This window comes from Onychostoma macrolepis, chromosome 06 (assembly GCF_012432095.1).
Source record: "Onychostoma macrolepis isolate SWU-2019 chromosome 06, ASM1243209v1, whole genome shotgun sequence".
NCBI lineage: Eukaryota > Metazoa > Chordata > Actinopteri > Cypriniformes > Cyprinidae > Onychostoma > Onychostoma macrolepis.
The window spans coordinates 11,642,821-11,662,866 of record NC_081160.1 but is presented as its reverse complement, the minus strand read 5'-3'; the positions used below and the strand labels follow the sequence as shown (position 1 = coordinate 11,662,866).

Below are 20,046 nucleotides of genomic sequence, written 5' to 3'. Positions count from 1 at the left end.
GAGCCAGCTTAATAGAATTAGCCAAGGTGTAGCCAATACTTGATTATATTCTACTCAGCGTACACACACACACAAACACACATATTGGGTTTCTATGGGGACATTACATAGACGTAATGGTTTTTATACTGTACAAACTGTATTCCCTATCCCCTTACCCTAACCCTAACCCTCGCACAAAACTTTCTGCTGTTTTAGATTTTCTAAAAAGATCATTCTGTATGATTTATAAGCTTGTTTCCTCATGGGGACCAAACACTTTCCCAATGAGGTCAGAATGTATTACTATACTTGTGGGGACATTTGGAACCCATAAGGTAGGTAATACAAGGACAACACACACACACACTCATGATCCATAGCACCTATAGGTAAACCTTGCCTACTCTTATATTAAGAGTTCCTCAGTAAAACTTGCTATTAAGAGTTTTGTGAATAGGTTTTAATCTGAAACTCCTAGATAGGAACACTTTTTTTTACATAGGAATAGATTCTTTTCTATACTATTTCTATACCTTCCTACACATGAGGAACTGTATCATTATTTCTTATAGCTGAAATTAATGAAGAACAAGAACGCCTTGAATTTCTGTAATTTAACAGAGGAAAAAATTATTTCTTTCTTTCTTGCTTCTTCTCATAAAAACGTTTCCACATACAAAACTTTCAGGCATCATGAAACATACTCAGTCAAGTAGCCTACTACTACACTTCTACAAGTTTAGTTAGATGTTTCATTACGTTACATGAAAATAAAAATGCAGAAGTAGCCTGCTTCTTTAGTTAGAAACGTCACGTGTTTCATCGCGAGATTTGAGTCTTGTGATCTCGGGTGAAGATGGCGGCTCCGCCTGACGAGCAGAGCTTAGAGTCCCGCATCAGTAAGTCAAACACATTTAAACTACAAATATATTACTTTCTAATGTGACAGTGCGAATAACAAGGAAATGCATACGCCTAAGATGATACCTTGACGCAAGCGCTTTACTGAACGCAGATGCGGAGTGTCATGGTGTTGTTGGCAGTTGAGTTATTAGCATGCTAACGCCGATATAGTTGAGTTTCTGACACACTTTTGTTTTAGAGTGTTTTGTGCATTTATTTTTACTGTTGTGGGAGTGTGTGTTCTGTGCTGGACAGGTAAGTTAAAGAAGAGTTGTAAAATTGCAAGCTATCTGTCCGTGAGTCAAAAGGGAGGAGTCTCTAAAGCAGAATCACATGATAAATAAACTATTGAATGAATACATTCAATAACAAATTATTCGTTGCGCTTATATTGTGTGAAGTCCCTATTTACCCCATAGTTCCGTGCAACCATCCAACATGTCAGTCAAGAAAAGATGATTCATTCGCCTGTTTCCTTAAAGGGGCCATATCCGACTTACTCCTTTGTGAGTTTTATGTTGTCCACTTGTAATGCTAAAGTCACAGTCATCACTTAGTTTGGCGAACCGTTTCTACCCTGTCTCCAACCATTTGAAATAGTGTCTTTAAAAAGAACTGTGGACTCCACATCAATAACATTACTGATTACAGGTATATGTTTTCTTAATTGAAACGTTGTGCACAAAGAAATTATGAAATATTTTCTTAAGTCAATATTTTCTTTAATTATGTCACTGGGTTATTGTGATTATTTTGTCCATCCATTTAATTTTGTTTACATTTTCATTGACCACCTAATCTTTAGTCACATTCAGATCTGCCTCCATTCCATTATACAATGTCCACTTTTCACAATGCAGTCAACAACCAATGAAACTAGTCTGGCTTACTGGAGAGAGAATTTTGACTTTAAAAATAATTTGATTTTTGGATAGTAAGATAATAATAGGCTACAGTGAACCTACAATGAAAAAGGAATAGTGTACATGATATAAATGCTATAAAACAATTTCTTGTTGATATATATCAGCTTCTAGATTCAGATTGTTTTTTTAATAACTCATCTTGGTTATTGTTGTTTTAAAACTCTCTATTCTAATTCTATTCTTTAAAAAAACTATTCTATTAAAGATTCTCTATTCTCTTTGTATTCTATCTATTTGTTTTCTTTTTGTTTATTATACAATTAACAAAAAGCAAAAAAGGTCTCTAACACTAGTTTGTTCTATTCTTTTTCTATTCTATCTGTTTTCTTTTTATTTATTACATAATTTAAAAATCAACAACAACAAAAACCCTTGCTACGTACACTATGTTAGGCTAACTGAGACTTGTTATAGCACTTGCATATCATTGCCCTTTTGTTGAATTTGATTGCTTCCATTGTCCTCATTTGTAAGTCACTTTGGATAAAAGCCTCTGCTAAATGATTAAATGTAAAGGTGAAATACTTTGAAAGTAGGGCTGCTTGATTAATCAAATGCGATTGTCATGCGCATCTCATCAGTAAAGCCAGTTCTGTAATCAGTAGTAAATCTCCATCACGTGCTTTCAGATGGAGCAGCATTTAATACACAGAGCCGTAGTTCACTGACAGGCTACGCAATATCGCGTTCATAATCGCAGACCGATTTAAACGTGCGATTATGAAATCGAAGAAATTGTTCTGCAATAATGACAGCTGTTTGCGTAGCTTCTCCGTGAACTACAGCTCTGTGTAATAACAAATGCTGCTCCATCTGAAAGCACGTGAAAATACATTTAATAACATGTTTTTACTCCAGACTCACTTCATAACGTCAGTCGAGTGTTTGAAATAAATCCTTCTGTGAGATGATGTGGCTTCTTACACACAATAAGACATACAACATATTTCATAGTATTCTAAGCAGTGATAAAGGCTATGTCGAATAGCATTGCATTATTATATACTTTATTATAATGAAAATTATAATAAGAACTCAGATAAATCATATATTGTCATAGTCCTGTGTTTATTAGTTATGCTGAATCAATGAAAGCAGTTAAATCTGTTTATTCAGCTACTGCTATATGGATTTCTTCTGTGGGGTGTATTTGGAGTTTCTGTGCGAGAGTGCCCTCTGGCCTTCGGATCTAGATTTACTACTGATTACAGAACCGTGCTTCACTGACAAGATGCGCATGACAATCGCAGCTTTTGCCTAATCGCGATTGCAATTTCATTTCGATTAATCGAGCAGCCATATTTGAAAGGATTTTTTATTGTTTGCTTTCACATATTAATGTTGAATTACAGATGTTGTGATCTTTATGCAAAATTGCTGATATACTGCTTGTTGGTTATTGTAGTCTATGTAATTTTTTTGCTTTTTTGATGTGTCACCTGTAGACAAAGCGACCAACCCTTTAAATCGAGAAACTGACTGGGAGAGTATTCAACTGTTCTGTGACCAACTCAGCAATGAACCTGAAGGGTGCGTCCCATTTCTGTCATTTTTAAATTTAAATGTTTCTCCTCAAATACGCACAGCGAGGGACTGTTCACACTGAATGCTGACATCTCACTAGTCTGTTTCATTTATTTTAAGCCTCAAGCAGTGGCTCAATACCTTGGTGAGATATTGGTCTTACTGACTACAAATTAACTTCTCTCCTATTAGGGGCAGTTGAGCAAACTCGCATTACAGTGACCACTGAGCTTCTGAAGAATTGAAAAGCCATTGGCATACTTGTATTTGAGTTTTCCTTAAGCTTTTTCTGGGGTTTATTGAATGTGATTATTGTTTTATTTTTTTATTTATTTTTTTTGTCGTTGGGGCTGTGCATCATATAACAGTCCCAAAGGGGGAAACACAATTAAAGGGTCAAGTTACCTGTCCTTATTTAGGTAAGCTTCATGTGACTGGGAAATGTTGAGAAAGTCAAGTCTTAATTACGAGTCAATGAAAAAAATAAATTGCTCAAATATCTTTTGCTTTTGTTAGTGTGAATGTTCCTGATTTACGGATTATTCTTTTTATTGTGCTAAATAATGTTGTGTCTTTAGTCCACAGTTGGCTACCAGGCTTCTTGCTCACAAGATTCAGTCCCCTCAGGAGTGGGAGGCCATTCAGGCGCTCATGGTAAGATCAGCATTCTGGGTTTTTCTCAGGGGTGTTTTCTCTTCACTGAGCACTTCATTGATCGTTGAAGCCAATCACAGATGTATCTGTATCTGTTTAAGAATCCGCTCAAATCTTAGTGGGAAATGGACGTTTTTAAAATTTCAGTACTACCGAATGGTATCACGGTCGGTACTTTTGACAACACTACCTGTTGTAAGTGCTTGAAGTGGGTGGTAGAGAGGCAGCACCATTTTCTTATTTTCTCTTATAGAGGGTCTGCAGAGTTCCTATACCTGTTCTCTCTATACCTGTTTTGTTTTTTCTTCATGTTGGTTGGCCCATATGAAATTGTGGAGAAAAAAAACGTTTTTTGTTTCCTAAGAAATATAATTTACAAATTAGTCATGATTCAAAACATGAAATTTCTTCTAGAAGAAATGGTATTGGGAATACATGTTCTGTATGAATCACACAGCTAATGAAATGATCTACATATATTATTCTTTCTGTTGGGGAAAGCACTCTTTGGCACTCTCTGTTTTTGTCCTAAGGTTCTAGAGACCTGTGTGAAGAACTGTGGGAAAAGATTCCATAATGAGGTGGGGAAGTTCCGTTTCCTGAATGAGCTGATCAAAGTGGTTTCCCCTAAGGTATGTTTTGTCTGTGTATATAAATCAGCTCTGTCCCTTTGTTAGAATTCACACCACGAATGTTACTGTAATCACAAAACACCATAATATTGAAGGAATTTGTAGTTATTCTGTAAAAGGAATAATGTGAAAACGTAAATATCTTAAATTGTATAAGAAAAGTTCTAAATGTAAGACCATATGGCTTAATGTAATTATAGCTTCAGAATGCTATGATTTATTTAAATAAATGTGTGCATTGCACATTCAAATTAAAAAACGGTGGCGTTGTTGCACATTCTAAAGGTTTGCGGTTGCAGAGCAGTTCAAAAGCACACATTTATGCCTGAGCGATTGCATATTGATCTGCTGTTGATGAATTATTATTTTTGTTATTGACTTTATGGTGTTTATGTTGTAATATGTTGTAGATTGTTGTTAGAGTACATATTTTATCTCCATCTATTTGCTCTAAGTAGTAAAGAACATACATTTGGAAATAAGAGTCAGCATATTACAGGCTTGTTTATAATTGAAAGTCTTGCATTATGCATAAAATCCTTTGTCATTATTGGTGTTTTGGTTACACAACAAGCTGTATCAGGCATTTAATTCAACAAACTCTTGTATCTTCTCTTTGGGCTGCCCCATCACAGGAAGGATAGACAGTTCACCAAAAAATTGTCATCATTTACTCACCCTCGAGTTGTTCCAAACCTGTATAAGTTTATTTCTTCTGTTGCACACAAAATAAATTTTGAAGAATGTGGCTAACAGTAGTTTTCAGGTCCCCACTGACTTCCATTATACCAATTTCAGTACATATTGAGAATTTTAAACTTGCAGTTACCCTGTTTTGCTGATAAGCAGTATTAAGTCCTCGCTAATGTGTGCCCCTGTCTGTTTAATTAAAAGATTTTGAGATTGTATTGGTTTGTTTTGAATGGACAAACAGTATTAATTTTATTAGTCCAGCCCTTAAAAAGGTCTTTAAAGCCTTATATTTGATTTTAAAAACCCTGGATAAAATTGATTACTAATATTTCACAACTTGTGCGCACAAGGATACGCAGTGGTAGAGATAACGTAACTTCTGCTTTGGCATAGAGTGCATGAACTGAGCATGGGCCTGTACGACCAACCAACCATAAACATATGTCTTTATTGCACATTCTTATTTGTGCTAGCCTGAATATACTGCATGAAGAACTCAAAGAACAGGAAAACCATAGAAACCAAAGAGAGAGTGAAGCACACTCTCTCTTGCTTTAGCAAGACGAAAAAATTGGTGTCAGAAAAGAGGCTATCTAGTAAATGCAGACACTGTGCAGTTATACACCTTATACTGAGGAGAATGTCTCTTGCTGCTTAGAATGGGAATATTAGTAGTCAATATTTTTAATGTCTAAATATTTCCTTTAATTTAAATTCAATAACTGTCCCTGTACTCTTATTTTTGTTGCAGTATCTTGGTTCTCGAGCCCCAGAACCAGTGAAGAAAAAAGTTTTAGAAATGATGTACAGCTGGACTGTGAGTTTACCAGAAGAGACAAAGATTTCTGATGCTTATCAGATGCTTAAGAAACAAGGTAACCTGACATGCAGGGTCCCGATTTGTCATAACTAACATGTATTTAATTACATCTCACAGCTGATACATGTGTGGTCAATTGCTATTCTGACATTGGTACTTTCGTGAGTGCTGTTGAAAGTTATAGTAAACAAACACAAAGTGCTTATGTGTAAAATGATAAAGCTCTCTCTCTGGACTCGCTGTATGTCCTATGTTGGTGTTGTGATTGTGTGTTGTGGAGTGTTTGGTAATGCATGAGCTACATTATTGTTTATGCTCTGCATCTCCTTTTAGGTATTATTAAACAGGACCCAGACCTTCCTGATGACAAGCCCTGCCCTCCCCCGCCGCCCAGGCCCAAAAATGCCATCTTTGAGGATGAGGAGAAATCAAAGGTTTAAAACAACACCCTTTTTACCCTGTTAAAAACAGCTCTTTTCAGAGCAAGCCGTTTTCTTGCATTCTGCCTTAAATGCAGATGAGCTCTGCTGACCCCGCCCCTCTCTTCCGAGCCGCTCTCTGAGAGACGGTAAACTTAAGCCACATTCATCGTGAAACTTGCTAACTAGCACGTTATTAGGAAAGGCGATTTGCAAAGATTTATTAAAAAAAACCTTATACTCACTTCCTCTGTAGGTGAGGCTGGATCACGAATGATTTGCGTGAACATAAATGCATTTAGGTAGATCGAGGGCACATTCCCTTCAAAAACAAACTTAATCCACTGCGTCTTCAGCGGCTCAGATGTCGGGAATAAATGACGACTGCTATGTTCATTATTGCATCCAACAACAAAACACTTCAATCGCAATCTGGTAAGACACCAGTCTAGTCTGTGCTGAAACGCTACTGTCAATCAACAGTGGTGGGAGCGGCCTTCGTCCGTGTGACGTCACACAGACAAGAAGCTGAGAACGGCTTGATTTGAGAAAGGGGTAATGATTTTAATAGATTAAAAAAAAACACTGGGTGGATCTTTATCATTATAGGGTGGTTGTGTACACACACTGCCAACACACATTTCAGTTCAAACAACTTGTAAAAGTGCATGTCCCATCCGATGACCCCTTTAAGAAGGATTCGGGAGTAAGGTTGGTCAGTTTGACCTATGGGACAAGACACAAAACTGTTACTGTATGTTTGTAAACCATGAGCTAATGAAGCGTTTTAAGATGAGTTCAGGTACATAAAGGAGAAATAATTATGACTTCATTTACATCTGTGCACTCACTTACTGTTTTTTTTTCTTTTCTTTTTTTTCTTTTTTCTATTTGATTCAATAGATGTTGTCTCGCCTTCTGAATAGCTCTCACCCTGAGGACCTGCGGGCGGCAAACAAACTCATTAAAGAAATGGTTCAGGAGGTGTGTAGTGTGTGTGTGTGTGTGTGTGTGTGTGTGTCTCTCTGTCTGTCCTAGATATTGGATTAACTCTTAGTGGGTTCTTTGTGTCTATGAAAGGACAAAGAATGGTCTATTTACACCAAAAGCAAAACAAGTATCTGTCTGAAAAAAAAAAATTACAGGGGTACAATCGATGCCGCAGCACACAGTTCACCTTTTAGCTGCTCTTTTTAATCCAGCTGTCAGAAGAACAGAACCAGGAAATACAAATTTAACAGGTTTAACGTCTTTTGAGGGTTTTTTTGGGAATGTATACATTAAGTGAGAATAAGTCCATGAGCTGTACTTTTTACTGTGAGCTCTGACGATCTGCTGTGTGTAATTCATACACTCTGTTTTCAGGATCAGAAGCGTATGGAGAAGGTGTCAAAGAGAGTGAATGCTATTCAGGAAGTAAAGGAGAGTGTTGGGCTTCTCACACAGTTACTGGGAGATTACAGCAAAGAGAGCGGCTCACATAGCAATGAGGAGCTAATTAAGGTCTCTAAGACATATGTTTGCACAACAGCCTGTCACACTCCTGACATTGCAGTAGTGGACTCAAAACTACTATTTCACTCAACACAATCAGAGCAGCAAATAGATTTTTCACATAATGCAAGTATTTATTTTTGTTAAATAATTCTGTATGGTCTTTGTGTCATTGTAGGATCTGTACCAGCGCTGTGAGAAAATGAGACCTACTCTGTTCAGACTGGCCAGTGATACTGAGGACAATGATGAAGCTCTCGGTAAGGCATACAGGCTGAAGGGCAAAACCTGTATTTACACAAATGGTGTTAAATTCACATTTTGCAATGTTGACACTTGTATTGACCTGAATTTAATCAATATTGAACTGACTGAATAATTACATTGTTGCCTTTTGTAGACTGGATATAGCTGAATTGAGCTAATTTTCAAATTGACTTTACACTGTTATTGATCTGGACTGACTTGAGCTAAATAATGTTATTGTTGTCTTTTAGAGCTGTTTTACAGCAGTATCTGAATTTCCTCTATAGTTGAGTTTCCGTAACTGATCTCTAGAAGCTGCTTTGACACAGCCTTTATTGTATAAAGCACTATAGAAATAAAGGTGACCTGACTCCAAACTGAATTAGTCCGTTTCTGATGCTTTCTTTGTGTTTGTCTTCAGCTGAGATCTTACAGGCGAATGACAGCCTAACACAGGTGATAAATCTGTACAGACAGCTGGTGAAAGGTGAGGAGGTGAATGGAGACACCAGCAGCACTGCCAGACTCCCAGGTACAGCACTGATGCCATCCTTGAGCTCAGTGAAGTCTAGAGATATTGTGAGAATTTATTCTGTGGTTTTTGGCTCGTAGGAACTTTTTGTGTAATAGAGTTCCCACTAATTTCAGTGTTACTTCTGATTGCATACTCTTGGTGTCCATAGGCCGCAGTACCGCTCTCTTGGATCTGACAGGGTTGGATACCTCTCCTTCGGCTCAGTCTTTCTCTGAATTTCCCTCTAAGACACCATCTTCACAAGAGCTGGGCATCAGCCTTTTGGATGATGAGCTCATGTCCCTGGGTAAGAAATCTGTGATGACACTTTGCCATGTAATTCTCTTGATATTATATGAATTGTGAATTGGGGCATATGAAGGGTTGCATAAAACCCTAGAATGTGTTACCCAAAAATACTAATGAATGCAAAAAGGAGGTCAAAATTAGCCATCTTGGTTACAGTGATTTTTGTTTTTTGTAATTTTATTATTTTTTTTGTCAGTGTAATGAAATCATTTAAGAAACTGATACACTGATGCTCTACAATTTCTCTAAAAAATAATCACAATTACAGCTGCCTTTGAAAACCTAATCATGAAAAATGTCCATTAAACAGGGCTTAAAGTTCTCCAGCACCGTGCCTGATCTCCAGCGTGCCGCGTTTGGCTGCGGGAAAAATAGAGTCCTCCTACATTTAAAAAAAAAACACTTGTTGATATCATGTTCGAGTTCATGAGTTCGCCTACCAGTGTATGAGAGGAGCACAGCTTTCACTCTCAACCAAACTAACTTTACTATCCAATCAGTAATTTGCTCTTATGATCACAAATACGAGACGCGCATAATAGTATCCAGCTGATTAATGGAAAAGAAGCCTGGGTCTCGAGCGCGACACGTTGAAAAAGCTGCGAGGCACAATGGTCAAAGATGTCCATCTAGCGCCATATTTACATAGAAAAGCTTTTTTAAAAGCAGCGGAGCTTTGTAAACTGCTCAGAGTAATCATCTCAATAAGAAAGATATGATTGTCAGAACAAATTTACCAGTAGTTTTGAAAAGGTCCTGTTCACACTAGGGATGTGCGGGTCTAGTCGACTAAACGGTACAGCTCCTGCTAGTCGACACTGAAATCAATAGTCGATTACACGAGAGAAAAAAATGACCAGAATTTTAACGTTACATTTAAAACATTTTAACAACAAGCTAAAATAAAACTTTTGAAAAATAATAAATATCAAAATATTTAAATATATAAATATTTTTAAAAGCGTATCTGGGCGGAAACTACATTTTTACCTCAGACCTCGCATACCTTTTCTTCATGTCAGTTGCGGCGAGCTCGAAATGACCACGCGAAGATCCAGCAAGGTGTGGGATTATTTTGAATTAGAAGGAAACGGAAAAGTTTTTTGTAAACTCTGTAATGTCAAATTGGCTTACAATAACTCTACTGGAGCGATGCGTAATCGTATTCAATACAGGCACTTATGCGTTAGCTTGGAGGCTAGCCAAAGCCAGCAAATGTCAATCATGTCATACACTACAACCCGCCGCTGCGGTCCGCGATCCCATCCGCCGTCTATTCCTCTAAAACCCACTTCGGTGGTGGTGCGGGATTTCCAGGCTCTTTTCGAAACTGTCTGCTTGCTTGTAGTTATCTCTCTGTGTGCCTGTGACTTCAGTTCCTGCCGAGCGTTTTTTTTTTTTCAAGTGCAGAATCGCCTCTAGTCCCGTCTTTCGCCAGACCACGTTAACATGTTAAATTCACTGAACAAATGAGCATGGTCTGAGTAAGTAAACCGAGCATTGTTTTGTTTTTAGACAATATAGCCAACATGAAGTACATTTTTAAAAGCCGTTTTAATGCTATTCCTTGATAAACTTTCCTATTGTTCTTGACTTGTGTTTTAATATGTTGGCTACCGTTATATGAAAATGAAGAATTCTGTCAGTCTATTTTCCATTTCTGCATTGCTTCAGCTGATCTGAATAAATAAGCTTTGCACTGGTTTATGTAGAGTGTATGCTCTTCCTTTTTTTCTGTTTAACGATCCCTGTTCATTGAGGGATTTGACAGTGTGATGCAAAGATTAATTATTTCAAGTGTAGGCTGTTATACACGCACAGTTTTTTTTTTCTTTTGCCATTTTTTGGAGGTTTCTAGCTTTTAGACTAGTTGACTAGTTGGATACAAAACGTCCGTTTAAACGACAGTCAAATTAGTCGTAGCGCACATCCCTAGTTCACACATGATCTACCGTAGTTTACCAGTAAAGACTGTATCTGTGAAAAGGGGCTAAACTCTTCATCTGGGAAAACTCACTTGATTTGTAACGTAAATCATTTATAAACCTACGCCAACACCGGAGAGTACATCAACATATTTCTAAATGTGCGATTTATTGTACATTGCGATTTCAAAATAAAAGTGTCTGACTTTGCATGTGGCCAAATATTAAAATTAAATGGATTTAAATGTCTTTGAATCGCATGAAAAATCACCAGGCCGTTGGCGCCCTCTGCAGGTACTTGTTATAATATAAATATATAAATGTATTTTAACAGTGTTGTTCAATAAAACCATGTACTTGGGTTTTGATACTTTATTTGAGCTAATTATTATAGCCTCATCGTTAGTTTATATATAAATATAGTCATGATAAAGCCTGTTTTTCACTTGTTTTATTTGTATTAGTAAAAAATATCAGATTACTCACTTGTCGAAATAATCAGTAGATTACTTGATTAGCAAAATAATCGTTAGTTAAGCCCTAGACTAGTTAAATCATTTCAAAATACAAATCCATTGTTTTACTTTTTGTGATTTAAAAGACACATTTTGTAATTTGAAAATTTCTTAAAGTATTAAAACATTGTGTCATCCCAGTGAACCAAGTATCTGCATTTTGTCTCATCTGGTGAGCTAAGTGTATTGTCACACCCCTAGTGTCGATAAGCAGTGATCTAGCTCATAATAAAATATGAGCTTTCATTCTTCAGGTCAACCATATATTCATGAAAAAAAAAAAAAATCAGTTTGCATAAGGAAAGCAATAATTTTGCCATAGTTGCCATGGTCATTGCATTCTTTGCATGTGATGCCCTTTATTTGTACTATTTTGTTCTATTAGTTTATTTATTAGAATTTAAAATACAATAATAATATTGTTTGATAAGTGAGATCTGATTTTAGTCCTTGAAAACCAAAAAAGTAGTGCTTAAAGTCCTGGAATTTCATTTTGCAGTATCTGTACGAACACTGTTTAAGTTACCAGTTCTTGGAGCATTTTAATGTTTTTGTTGTTGTTAATTGAACTGAACTGTAGTTTTCTGTAGTAAACTGTCTTTGTATATTTCCTATTTTATATTTCATTTCCTAGTATTTAATTTACCATTATTTCTTTTCAACAGAACAATTTCAGAAATGTCATGTTTTAGATTGTGGGTCATCTTGTACCCTGTCAAGGACAAAGCTAACCAGCAAAACATGATATCAAAATCATCCTAAATGTTTTGCACAATATTGTAGTGAGTAACCTTTCTTGGTATTGCTGTTTCAAATAGCCCACCATAATCTGTAGTCTGAGCCTGACAAGGGCTAATGGCAATGGCAGATACGTTACTAGTTAGTTTCAAGGAAAGTAATTGTCAAATAATGTTCTTTTTTTTTTTTTTTTTGCCAGATATAACCCTGTGTATGTGTCCAACCCTACAACCCCCGAAAAAAGTTCAGGCTCAGGATTTTTTAACCCCTGATTAAAGCATTATATTTATATTTACTTCCACTGCATCCAAGGTTACTACTTGCAATGTGTTTAGCATTGTAGCTGATCACATGCATGTACATAAATCTCAGCAGAGAAGGAATTCATTTAAAACCATCTTCATTGCAAGCTTACTGACCTCATTCTAAATTTTATTTATTCTCCTAAACACCTCAGTTAAATGCAAATGCAAAGCCTTAGGTGTGGATATTTCTTCATTTCTAAGATAATAACACTCTGATTGGCTCAGTTATGCTGACTAGACTAGGACTGGTGAATTCTAGAGTCTGGTCAGATTCTTATAACTGCTTTATATCCTTTGCATGCCTTCGTTTAAGGATGGGACTTAAGTGCTGTGTCCCTACCTCTAAGTACTGCCCCCAAAATGTATATAAAACTACAATGTGCAGATCCCTTTGATGACTGCATTGCCATACAGCACATTCCTGCTAAAAATATACACTAGAGTTTCCTGGTCTTCGCTTCTGAATTTTCTACATCAGTTTCATTGATTGTAATAGTAGTTTTTATGATCTATTCACAAATCAAACAAAATTCAGCTAGACTGAATCCATGAAACTTAACAACATCGAGGTCTTAGGATGTGTTTTAATGCATGTCGTGTGGGCTGGCCCCTAGGGACAAAATCATAATTTTAGATTTCCCTTGAAATTGTGATTATTAATGAAATTTACATTAATTCAATGTAATGTTCAAACCATTATGTGTATTTTTATATAGTATGTAATTGTCAACAAATGCATAAAGACATCTGACTATTGTCTGGATGGCACTGGCTGAGGAAGACAATCTCAGGCCATTGGCCAATTTTTCTTTCAAAAGAAGTGGTTTGGTAAACTGTGTTTCAGTAGAAAGTTAACTCTGTAGGAAATTTTCAGACTCTCAAGTGTTGTGACCACATGCATGTGTGACTTAATATTATCATGTCTGTAACTCTGTTTCAGGCTTGACTGAAGTCAATTCTAATCTGGCAACTTCTCAATCTGGAGATGCCATGACATGGAATACTTTTCAGGTGAGCACAATAATAATCAGTTACATTTATTTGTGTTGTAATCATGAGATGAAGACCATGTTTTAGGGACATACCAGGATGGTTGACTAGTCATCCACCAAGCAGCTATTTGACTAATCAATCTAGATTTGATTTTTAATTTAATTAACAGTATTTATCGTAGCATGCAGGTCTTATAACATGCCAATAATCTCACGTCTTTTGACAGACTGTTGAGGCAATTTTTTTTTTTTCTTTACTTGCATCAATCAAATTCAAATAATATTCAATGCTAATTGGTGCTTTAATGCTTGCAACTTTTCATAATGATAATGCATACTTTTTGCAGTTTTTCTTTTTAATTAAATTTGATTAATTATCAAGTTGTGAGTTATGATTTGACAGACTTAGTACAAATACAAATGTAATCTGTTTTTGTTTTGTTTTTCTGGTGCCATGAGTTTTAAGATGGTGTGTCAAATTAAAAATAGGCTTTGTGTCATTCAGGATTTAATTAAAGAATGATTTACTTTTCCTTTAGTAAAAAATAGGAATGGGCATTTTTTAGTGATATTGGATTCGAATGTTTTATATAAAATATTCAGTTATTTATTTAAATTAAGTTGAGAGAGAATTTTTTTGATGCCTTTTATTTAGATAGGACAGTAGGCTGACAGGAAGCAAAGTGGTTAAGAGAGTGGGGGGTGGGATCAGGAAAGGTTCATGAGCGGGGACTCAGACTCAAAACGGCGCTACATGAGAGAAGTTTTAATGTGCCCCTATTATGGGTTATGAAAGGTTCTTTTTTTGGTTTTGGGAGTCTCCAACAACAGGTTGACATGCATGCAAGGTCAAAAAACACTTTCATTTTTTTAAAATATGCATTTATCTTTACCTTATTTGCTCAGCGACTCCCAAACGATTTGCTCAACGATTAATTTTTCCATCCCCTCCTTTGCATGACGCTAATCTGCGGTGATTGGTCCGATTGGTCGATTTCATTTAAAGCAGTGTTTGTGATTGTGAGCAGTGCTGATTTGTGTACAGCCGTTACTGGGGAAACGGCTATTTTTAAAGCTCCAAAAGCAACATCTAGTGGCAACAAGTGGGTGGGCAATATGCTAATGTTTCATTTTGACGTCAACATGAAACAGCTTAAGATTCGTTTTAAAAATGACTCGTTTCAATGATTTAGAGTCGACTCTTTCTTTTGAGAGACAATAACTTTATATATGGTGAACTCTCAGATTTAAAACTGTGCAGGATGTTTTCATTCACTTAGAGCTGTGTTACACACTGCATGAAAGGTAATTTTCAAAAATCCATAATAGGGGCACTTTAAAATAATTAAGATTTTGTCACCATTTCTGTTAGCAGTAAGGCCAGCTGCAGAAATTTAAAAAAAAAATTCTAGTAGTATTTTTACTTGTCAAGTAATAAGTGCAGATCAGACATTCAACTAGTCATACAAACCCCTAGTGAAAAACTTATAAATGCATCTTGCGACTAAATGCGTTTTTAGGAGAATGGGAAATGTAGGTTTTGAACAGTGTGTATCAGTGTGAACATGATTGTGGTGAACATGATGTGAAATACATGTCTGTCTTAAGATTGATTAGTCGAGCACCCACTAGTCGTTTATGAAATTGTCTAGATTTTCACATCCCTAGTCTGTTAATGGCTTGGTTAAATATTATATGGATCCCTGCTTACCATAACACTTGACCGGTTTTGTTAGTCATCAGAGTCTGTGGATGCAGCTGTTACGCCAGCCCCTGCAGTGCTGTTGCCAATGGCGAGTGCTACCAAGACACCTGTTACTGTGCCTGTGACATCCACTAAATCCCTAGATGAGTTAGACATGTTGGGTAAGACCCTGCTTCAGCAGTCTCTACCCCCAGAAAGTCTTCAAGTCAAATGGTAAATTTCCTTTTTTTTCCTTATCATTAATTCAGCAAAGCATATCAAACACAATTTTTCTTAAAGGTCCCATGGCATGAAAATTTCACTTTATGAGGTTTTTTAACATTAATATGAGTTCCCCTAGCCTGCCTATGGTCCCCCAGTGGCTAGAAATGGCGATAGGTGTAAACCGAGCCCTGGGTATCCTGCTTCTCCTTTGAGAAAATGAAAGCTCAGATGGCCCAATCTGGATTCTTCCCTTTATGTCGTCATACGGGGAAAGGTTACCTCCCCTTTCTCTGCTTTGCCCGCCCATGAGAAAATGAGCTACTACCGTGCAAGGCGACCGCAATATTTGTTTTTCCTCGAGAGACATCATGGCTTGCAAACGAGCGAAGCATGATAGTTGCTCAGTGTTTGGATGTACAAATGAACACCAAAGTATTTTTTTAGTTCCTTCATCCAACTCTATGGCTAGCATTAGCTACATGATAATAACTGTAACAGCATACATAAACAAACCAACTAAAGTACCGTATCCAGACACAATATTTTAAACTAACCATTCGGAGACGTCCTACTGTAGCCGCTGAGTTGCAACTTCTTCATCTGGATCAGATTCTGGGTCAGACTGAAAAGCTTGAAGGACTGTGTGTCTACGAGCCATTGCGATACATCCACTGTCAACATTAGCGCATGGTAGAACATGGTAGCGCAAGCTGGTTAAGGCCACACACCCACCCTCCACCTTGCCCCGCCTCTCTCCTCCTCATTAGCATTTAAAGCTACAGACACAGAAATGGCACGTCCTAAGGAAAGCTCATTGTGGGACTGGCTTGTAGTGACTGAAATTCTGCACCAAGGCTGAATTTCGGGAAAGAGACTTCAGATACAGTACTAGGGACCACTTAGGCCTATATAAAAGCATCCAAAAAGCAGCATGTCATGGGACCTTTAAGGCCTTTGGAATGTATAATTGGAAAATGGTTGCTTGTTATTGTTTGCATGCAAATGTTTATTGTGAAGATACCTGCAAAATAAATGTGATTGGAAAAATGTGATTAATATTCATGCTTTAAATATATATATATATATATATATATATATATATATATATATATATATATATATATATGGCTACATATCAGTGCAACAGATATGCATCGACACTTCTTCAACAGGGACAAACTTCAGTCTCAGTCCAAGCCCACACTACGAGACCTTCAGATCAAGTCTGGAACCAATACTGCTACAACCCCCAGCCCTGTGTTGGCCTTCTCCTCTGAACCAGGCACACTGCTGAATTCACAGCTCCCAGAAGGCATCACTCCAGCTTCTACCCCTCAGGATGATATATCATTGGTGAATGTGACTGTGCCCCTGGAGTCTATCAAACCTAGTAAGACTTTGAGCAAACTTTAAATTGGGCTGATCATGCTATGCAATTACAACAAAAAGTCTTTAAAAAGTAAATTTAGAGTTGTCTTGAATTTAGTTTCAAAATTTAAGGCTGTAGAAAATGTTATATCTTTATAGTCTGCAAATATCTCACATTTAGGAACAGACAGACAGGATACAGTTCACAGTTAAAGGTGCAGAAAATGTAGTGTAGCGACAGCCGTTTCCCCTGCTGTAATGTCATTTATTTTAATGTGGTTTTCTCTAGGAAAAGCGTGCTTTTATTAAGTTCCAAACTTAAAAATATGTATTCAAAAATTTTCAAAATCGGTTTTGTAAAGCAGCCTTGTAGATATAAACAATGGCTGAGCCACATGATCACTTTTACCTTAAATATGTCTATTCTTGCGCTTTATAGTCTGTTCAATAGAAAAGTAGCAGTGAATCATTGTATCGTTCACTCAATTTTGTTGCAGCAGTTACCAGCTTAAAATAGAGCAATATTATCAATAAAATTTACATTTAAGTCTGTAAAGCTATTGTATTACTTTTGAAGTCTTGGAAGATGGCAGGTAAGTTATATGGATCTCTTTAATGGTGCCTTTGTGTTCTTTTTGACCTTGAAGGCCTCAGTCCCCATGGGGACTGAGAGTGGTTTTTAAAGAGGTGTTCTTATGTGTTCCATGGAATAAAGAAAATTAAATGGTTTGGATTTACATGAGTGTGAATAAATATTTTGTGGTCTATACTCTGTAAATTGTGATGTTGATGTTGCGGTTTTGTTGTTTGTTTTAATGTGAGGATGTGTTGTTGACCAAGTTGTTTTTACTTTTTGTGACAGGTAGCTTGTTACCTGTGACGATCTTTGATAAACACAGCCTTCGAGTTCTGTTCCATTTTGCAAGAGACTCTCCACCAGCCCGGCCAGATGTTTTAGTGGTGATAATCTCAATGTTGTCATCTGCCCCTGTGCCCATTACAAATGTACGATTCCAGGCGGCCGTTCCTAAGGTAACTCTATTTATCATCCATCATTAGTGAACCTGTATAGAATTTTGTATTGAAGCTGTATTGTATGTATGTGCAGACTATGAGAGTAAAGCTTCAGCCACCATTGGGATCAGATTTACCTGCCTTCAATCCTTTATTGCCCCCTGCCGCCATTACACAGGTCCTGCTTTTAGCCAACCCTCACAAGGTAAATAAACAGACGTATTCAAGAATATTGTGTAGTAGTTGGGCTGCAGTGGTACATACAGTATATATTAGATGCAGATAGAGGGCTTTCAGTACGGTCCTTAAAATGACAGAGTAAACCAAATGGGGGAAAAATAAATAACATTTCGGAGCAAAAGCTAACGAGCCCAAATATACTAGAAATGAGACCCCTTTTAAAACTCTCCTACTGTATGAAAAATGAAAAACCAAGGCCAAAGTCATGTTACATTATCAAACTAATTATTATTTACAGTTTCTATGTACACATACAACAAAATTTGTCTGAGGAAAAAAAAAAGTAACAATTTTTTTGCAAATTGTAAAACTGAAAATTTGAAATAAAAATGTATATCTGAAACCTCAGATTTAGCGATGAAAGACTTGTAATTGTGCCACTCTGTTTTTAACGTGAATAATTTCAAGACAGATTATTTTTCTCTCTACTTTACCAAACTGTGACTCCAATATGGAGGTATGTACTGAAACATGAATTTTGTGTACTGTTGCAGCCCTATGCAAAAATGTTGATATAATTTTTCAGTAAAGCTTACTAACTGTGATGGTTATGGTTTGTGGCTTATGTCAGACACGTGTGGCTGTGTTTATTGCTGATTTGCAGAGATTATCTGATTGCACTGCATTTCGTCAAGTTCATATTTTCATACAAGTTTTCTTTCTTTTTGAAGGAGAAGGTGCGGTTGAGATACAAACTGACATTTGATTTAGGACAAGAATCACATGATGAGAGCGGAGATGTAGAGCAGTTCCCTCCACCAGAGTCCTGGGGAAACCTTTAAAGAAAAGACTGATTTCCTGCTAGTGGCCCCTCTGCTTCCTTATGGCAGTTCATATCCAGACTGTGTCAATGGCTCTGCCTTTGGTCCACATCCTTCTATCTTCTCCTTAATGTCTGAATGAGTACTGGGAGGAGGCCTTTAAATGAACTCATTTTTAATTCCAGTTGTTCTCTCTTTTTTTCAGCTTTTTGTTTTCTGGTATGTCAGGCCCTTTTTGTATGAAGCTTTAAATGTTTGAAAGTTAGAGACTTGAGTTTTGTGGTCATTTATGACATTATTTCCATGTGTGAATTGAGATCCTGGAGTCTCAGTTAGCAGTAATGGCATAGAGCAGTTTCAGTTTCTGCACTAATTTTTTTATTTTCATTGTGATGATTAAGGTTTTGTTCACTTGCACACATTCTTGATCTTATTTTGTGTGTTTGATTGTATTGTCAGGCTGCATGTGGTTTTAATGGCAACTAAAAAACAATTTCTTAACAAGAAATACTTCAAATTCAAATGGTCTATATATTACAAATCATACAGCCCCACTTTGTCATTCATTGTAATTTTTTCATCTTAATTTATGATTGTCCTAAAATTGCCCCTTGTGCACTGTACTGCTCTTAAACATCATGCTGATGTCTTGTTTATATTTACCGTACGTGCCTAATCAGATTTTTTTTTTTTTTCATGCTTATGTGAATATAGACATTTTGTGTTGATGCTTGTTTTTAATTGGCAGTGTAACAGTTTTCCCCTTTTGTTTGTTGAGATTCTTTTGTTTTTGTGATTCCCTGATGGTTCCACATGTAATCTGGGCTCTCTCAGTGCAGTAGTTTAATGAATACTTTCACCTTTACCATTCCTATATGAGATAATTGAAGAGTTCTGTACTCAAGATGATAACACCGGTAATTTTAATAACGGTACTTCGGTTATATTTAAGTGGAATCATGATGCTCCTGCATCTTTTTTTTTTTTTAAATGTAGACAGGAATTGAAATCACTGTGTTCCCAAATTGAACAATTCTAGTTTGTGTCACTCCTTACAGTTAAAGGTCTGTGAAGAAGTCAGTTGCATTCCAGATCATTAATATCCTTCCAACATGACGAAGTGTAAATAATATCGGTATTACTATTTATGTACATTTGCCAAA

General features: G+C 36.6%; 1 protein-coding gene across 1 annotated transcript; it reads left to right on the top strand.

The window, feature by feature from the left end:
- The first annotated feature begins 747 nt into the window (after positions 1-747).
- gga1 (golgi-associated, gamma adaptin ear containing, ARF binding protein 1) lies at positions 748-19,867 on the top strand. Its single transcript, XM_058780324.1, has 17 exons — positions 748-881; positions 3,257-3,341; positions 3,914-3,989; positions 4,523-4,621; positions 6,066-6,189; positions 6,468-6,568; positions 7,457-7,537; positions 7,919-8,056; positions 8,226-8,307; positions 8,715-8,825; positions 8,977-9,114; positions 13,540-13,610; positions 15,328-15,509; positions 16,673-16,890; positions 17,731-17,900; positions 17,977-18,087; positions 18,794-19,867. Exons 1-17 carry the CDS (start codon positions 839-841, stop codon positions 18,902-18,904), a joined length of 1,941 nt encoding a protein of 646 aa, XP_058636307.1. The 5' UTR covers positions 748-838; the 3' UTR covers positions 18,905-19,867.
- The last annotated feature ends 179 nt before the right edge of the window (positions 19,868-20,046 follow it).